Source organism: Trichomycterus rosablanca, chromosome 2 (genome assembly GCF_030014385.1).
Source record: "Trichomycterus rosablanca isolate fTriRos1 chromosome 2, fTriRos1.hap1, whole genome shotgun sequence".
NCBI lineage: Eukaryota > Metazoa > Chordata > Actinopteri > Siluriformes > Trichomycteridae > Trichomycterus > Trichomycterus rosablanca.
The window spans coordinates 28,873,102-28,879,815 of record NC_085989.1 but is presented as its reverse complement, the minus strand read 5'-3'; the positions used below and the strand labels follow the sequence as shown (position 1 = coordinate 28,879,815).

Genomic DNA, 6,714 nt, shown 5'->3' with positions numbered 1-6,714 from the left:
CAGTCTTTGAAAAGTTTAAGGCTTCCGGCCGACATATCCAAGCTGTAGATCAAACAGTTTGAAGTCTTACGATATTTACGAATTGTAATTGCTTGTTGATAGTCATGCTCTGTTTACGATTGCATATTACAGACAATAAACCATATTTCCCTAAACATCGTGATCACAGATGCGCGGTATTGAAATGCTCCATAAGAAAAGACACAATAGAAAGACGATACTTACACTGAGTTGCGTGGTTAGCCACTGGACAGAGGCCGTGGTTTCGGTACGGATTCCGCAGGGAATCCGGACAGTCCTGCTCGTGTACTGCTTGTGGTTTACTAAGCAAATCCAGGTGTGAAAGTGTTTGCACAGCCCAACACCTCTTATATATTGCCCGCAAAATTAACCGTTATTACTGTCAGTGTTTAGCAATGGTGAGCCAGAAAAAGCCTTCTGCAATCAAGAACCAAGCGCATCTTTGCAAATTATAGATAATTGTAAATGTCCAGATTATGATAATGGACCCCTAATCCTGGTGGAAGCATAATTATTGTTGAGCGTTGTACAGTTGAAGCTAACTGTCATTATTCATACACCATTTGCAAAGAGATTCGCTGAGTGGAAAATGGTCAGTTGGAATTTAACAAGGCTCTCGATATAATGGCGCAGAAAGTAAGTGTGCGTGCGTGCGCGCGTTTGACGCATTAAATAATAAACTGCATTTTAGAGCTTCTGAAAATCAAACACATAACGATTTTGCAAGTTATTATAAATAATGGATGTACATGTTACATTATACAGTATAAAACACGCGTCTTTTTTTCTCGGTTCGCAGCTTGTGTGTGGGTGCTCTGGTGCGCGCGCTTGTGGGGTGCATGCATGAACGCGCTGTGTGTGTGTGTGTGTGGGGGGGGGGGCGGGGGGGGGGGGGCGATCAAGCTACATTGAAAGCCTATTAATTACTTTTTATACTTGCGACCTAGAGGCTATTGTCGAGTTAATACTCCAAACATAAAAAATGCTGACAGTCTGTCTACAGGCCTCAAACCATTCTAGCAACCACCACGATGTCTGACTAAACTCTCAGGTAAGCAAGTGAGCAGAATGCCCTTAAGGTGCATTATGAATGAACAAGCTGACATTTATAATATATGGTGTAAGAAGCTGTATGATTAATGTTTTGCAGTTAATTATGATACAATTACGGGTCGAATTGGTTGATAAATTCTAGATTTAAATCTGCTAGATTTGTTTTTACACTTAAAAACTGAAAAATTTAAGATGAAGTAGTTTATTTGGGTTCTTTAGGATTTTGGAGAATTATATTCTTTCAGCGTCGGTTGTCCAACTTGTGCCTAAATTTGGGGCTATAATTCATAACAAACCATAACTTTCATAAAGTCAAAAATTTATGTTAAATGAAAACCCAGCAGTTATTTCTACATTGTTATCTTATGTTGAAACAGTCGTTAACTTTTAAACTAAATATATACTTATTACAGCTTTAAAGCTATTCAAATATGCCAGTGATACGCATTTAATAAACTGATGTATGTGAACACAGTCTAAATAATAGCAGTTCGAGATCGTTTTTTTACTCGAAACATAATAATAATAATAATAATAATAATAATAATCTGATGGTCCACTATTAACCTGGCCTTAAGAACATTTTCATTGAATGAGTTTTTGTTTTTTAAAACATTTTACGTAAACCCTTAACACACTCTAAGTGTATTGTTGTTGTTGGTATTCTACTTTTTTTTTTTTTTTTTACTTTTTTTTTACGTTACTTATATATCTTACATATCTTGGTCATTGTGGTCGTGGCATGGAAACTTTGGTCACAACAAGGTGGGAATACACCCTTGACATACGTTTACTCATTTGTTTACACCTAGAGTAATTTAAAATAAGCAGTCCTTCTGCTTGTTTTTCGGAGGTGGAAAAAACCCAGTGTACCCAGAGGAAACCCACACAGACACAGGAAAAACCAATGAAATTCTAACGAGTCATAGGCGAAGATTGTACTTTCATTTTTGATGGATAAAATAAAATAAAATATCACGAAGATAATAATAGTAACAATACTGATAATAATAATAATAATAACAATAATAATAATCATTATTATTAATATTATTATCGTCCATTATTTTATTTGGGGGGGGTCCTTTATTTATTTGCAAGTATTTTAAACATTATTTTGCAACATCTAAAGTACCAATGTAGTATAGTATTACAATTACTGCTATTAGTACTATTAAAATAAAATCATAAAAATAATAATCATAATAATAATGGTCCATTGTTTCATATTTAGACTGTCCTTTTTATTTGCAAGTATTTTGGAAACATTGTTACGCAACATATAAAGCATAGTATTTCTACTACTATTTCTATTACTACTACTACTACTATTACTACTACTACTACTAATAATAATAATAATAATAATAATAATAATAATAATAATAATAATAATAATAATAATAGTAATAATAATAGTAGTTGTAGTAGTAATAGTAGTTTCAATGCAGGATTTGATCCATCTAGAAGAAATAACAAACACCCCAAATCCCAGAACGTCTCGATATAGATCTGGCATAAAGCAGTATTACGTACGTAATGAATTTAATATCGGTGATTTATATTCAGTTTAGTTCACTGAAAACTTATAGCAAATATCAGGTTCAGAAACGTAACCTCACGCAGGGCGACGCTTTTTCATTATTTGTCTAGCGATAAAATGAAGTTTAACCCTGGCAGTAATTTTTTTAAACAATATTTGAAAATACTGACTCAGTACGAATAGGAGTAAAGTAAAATAAAATATAACAAAATTGCTGTATGTTTGTACGATGTTCTAAATGATAGAATATCCAGCTGTAAATAAGCTTTGAGGTTTCAGTCAAGGCACCTGTGTGGAGTCTCTCGTCCTTGAAAAAAACATTTAATAAGTCGTCCAAATGCAAATAAATTACATGCACACATTTACACATTATACACGTTTTTCCTGTCAAATCAGTACATTGCATATTCTTCAGCAAATTAAAACATTAGTCCGATACGACAGTATTAACACAATTTTCAGTACAACGTTCCTGCTCCGAGAGCCAGCGAGTGCTGTAACGAACTTGGGGGCTGAAGATGGGAATTCACTGGCCCATTCTGGGAAAACCAAGAGCTACTGTTTTCCATGTACGAGGATGTGGCAGTGTTGATATTTTGGGCTTGGTGGTGAGGTCTGGAAGAAGCCTGTGAGTCCCACACAGCCGGAGACTGAGGGGAGTTACATGCCATTGGGTCGCTGGAACTGGGGCTGTGCTCCGGGGGCGCCAGGTCTCCATTCTTAATGATCTTCTTCAGCTTAGACCTTTTGTTCTGAAACCAGATTTTCACCTATGGAGAGAAAGATTGCTTCATTTAGCGACAATAATAACGATTCTGCTATTATGATTTCATATTTTATCATTCTTGTTGTTGATAATAAATTCACAGCATTTACAAAGCCGTTACAAAAACACAAAATATCGTTTACAAATAAATGAAGAATAAATACTTGACATGCCCAGTTTCAGGTGAAGTAAAAATAAAATTGTACCTGTGTCTGTGTGAGCCCAAGAGATGCTGCCAGCTCGGCTCTCTCTGGCAGTGCCAGATACTGCGTGTTCTGAAAGCGTCTCTGCAGTGCCGCCAGCTGAAAACTCGAATAAATTGTGCGAGGTTTCCGCACTTTCTTCGGTTTTCCATTCACCATTCTGATTTCAGGTTCGATCGTCTCTTTTTCTGTCACACATATGAATGAAATAAGTAAACATACATTTAATAGTGGTGGGAAGATAGTTTTACTCTGGTAGGTTAATTGTTCTAGTAATTGAAAACCTTTTGAAATAATACATTTTTTTGGTGGGTTTATGAACCAAAAATGTTAAGCAATGTAGCTTGTTTTTGTGTACACGTTTGCATGATGGTGAGCTTAAGATTAAGTGTATGATTGTGGCTGCTGTAGCTTACAACTTATAACCTATTTTTTATAGATATGTTCATGTCAATAAAACCGTTAAGAGTCATTATTATTATTATTATTATTATTATTATTATTATTAATAATAATAATAATAATAACAAATGAAATCTAAAAGCATGTTAATACTTGTATTTTCTGGAAATGTCTACAACTGCTTTGAGCAAATACAGTGTATCTTTTAATAATGATATTAAAAGATAAACTGTATCTTATTCTACATAATAATAATAATAGAATAGAATAGAATAGAATAGAATAGAATAGAATAGAATAATAACAATAATAAATCTCACCTTGAGGACTCGGCTGTGATTGCACTCTGTTGTATGATCCAGCATATTGGTGGTATGCAGAATTGGGATATGAGCCATAGTCAGGGTACGTTTTTGCAGTATAATTTCCAACAGCGGGTCCATTTGTTCCATGGTACTGATATGGATAACTATTCAGAGGCTTTCCATAAGAGCTGGAGTTGGGTGAGCAGTAGCCGTGGTGGACTCCTCCAGCAGGGCTGTAGTAGCCTGAATCCGTGGCTGTAGATTCGGGGAGAGTAGGAGATTCCTGAGACGGATGATGCATGGCGGAGATCTGAAAAGCGTTTTGAAAATCTGCCGGCTTGAAATTGGAAATCCTTCGGTCGAATACTCCGGTCATAGTTTGAAAAGCAAAAGAGTCCGGACTGTGTCTATAGCCGAGGTTCACTCTGGCATTGTGGGTGAGCGTTTGTGAGAGTCTGTATGAATAGGCGTCGACGCTGTCTCCTGAAGACTGCTGGAAGCCCCGGAGCAAAGACTTGGTTAAATCCTCATTCGTGCTCTTACGCACTGCAGGGAGGATCCAGTTCCATTGGCCAAACGCACACACAACAGCTACACTAGAACTCACAGTGAAGCAAATTCACACGCATACAAATACTGACCAACCATCGTATTAACAGCATTAGAGAGAGATCATTATGTTAAATTTAGGTATTATTTATTAAGGTCTCAATTTACCTCGAGTAACCCAAAATGCGTAATTAACGCGTTACCCAGTAGGTAAACCCAACACTTTTAAACACAAAGGTGACAGAAAATGTTGCTTACTGCAACGACATACAGGAACCATCTTTAATTTCAAAACAATATTTACAATATTTTAAGGGTACAATAATAAACCGATAAATTATATGTTTATAAAAGAGGTTCCTTTTGGTTAATTGATTATCGTCGCAGCATTACCAAATACACCAAATAAAGCCAAGGGATGTTTGGGGATCCAAACATGGTTCTTCAATAGCATTGCTGTTAATAACATTTTAGCAGCCTTATTTTTGTACAGTAAATATTTAAGCTTTTATCATTAAAACACGTCGTTTTAAGTTGGCAGTGGTGACAGCAATGGTTAATTCATTGGACTGTGAGATGGTTTACCGCCAAGCTACCATTGTTGAACCATTAAGCAGGCACCCATGACTTTAGTTTCCTGTACCCTACCCTCTTTTAATTGATTTGAATAAATGTCTGCCTGACACTGGTATAAACATCAGTGTATTTTAACTACTGTAAATTAATTGGATATTCGTAGCGTATTCTATTTTTAATTTCTAGAATGTAATAAAATGTTTTCATTACATATCTTTAGCATAATTTGTTAAAAAGCTGTTTTTGCAAATTGCACTGATTTTAGAACTTCTTAGCATTACATATGTTCCACTTTGGGCAGCGCATGCACTAAGCCGTGTTATACCAGCATGATATACAATATTCCAAAGAGAAAACCTTTTGATGTTACTAAATTCTTGGGTCTCTCTTCAAGTGCTCTAATAAATGCTCACTGAGATTTTAGTCAGGTACCTGGAAGTTCTTAAGAGTCATCACCCCTTGTTTCTCTTTGGTCTTTGAGTAGTTGTTTCAAAATAATAGATGGTCATTTTATAGACGGTTCTTCTATGTCTCCTTAAAGAACATATCCATGCACCGTTTCATTTCTATAAACACATTTAATCTGGTAATTCATAAAATAAGTTTTTTTTTTTTTTTAGCTTTTATTCACATTAAACCACAAATAAGACATGTAAAATACTGCGTTTTACTGTCCAAGGTCAATGCATCTTATAGAAACCTTATGTTATTTTCGCTTTAGTATCACAAATATTTGATGAATTAAACAAAATCTTATGCAAGTACGACTAACCGAGTATGACTGCTGAAACTGCTGACCGAAGAGATGCTGAAGGATCAACCATTTACTTATGGTAAAGTAATGCCACCTTGTGGTGGTTAAAAGAGTGCGCGTGTGGTCCTGGCAACAATGTGTCACAGCCGGTTGTGTGGGTTCTCAGCCACACCAAGGTCTTGGGAACCTTGGCTGGATTCCTGGTACTTTTGTGTCACCCCACCTCACAAAAGCATTCCAAATTGAGTGATGACCTGGGATGAATTGGTTGAATAAAACTGAGTACCGTAATTGATTAACTGTAAATAAAATATATACTGCACTTTTAATGAGGGAAATTTTGTTAACCCAGCACTCCATTCACTAATACATTTTATTTTATGGCTACGAAATAGGAAAACCCTTTATAATCCTCTTAGAAGTGATCAGCAATTGGATAAACAAACTACTCTAAACTTTTTTCTAGACCCAGACAGAATAAAAGTAGAATAAATTATATAAACCTTAAAAATCACAAGAAAAGGCCTTACTCCTTAGTTGCT

The 6,714-nt window shown here is 35.6% G+C and overlaps 1 protein-coding gene across 1 annotated transcript; it reads right to left on the bottom strand.

Moving 5' to 3' along the window:
• Positions 1-2,921: 2,921 nt before the first annotated feature.
• On the bottom strand, positions 2,922-4,669 carry dlx5a (distal-less homeobox 5a). Its single transcript, XM_062990677.1, has 3 exons — positions 4,309-4,669; positions 3,590-3,774; positions 2,922-3,387 (listed from the first exon to the last, which is right to left on the bottom strand). The coding sequence occupies exons 1-3, from the start codon at positions 4,667-4,669 to the stop codon at positions 3,076-3,078; spliced, it is 858 nt and encodes a 285-aa protein (XP_062846747.1). The 3' UTR covers positions 2,922-3,075.
• Positions 4,670-6,714: the final 2,045 nt, after the last annotated feature.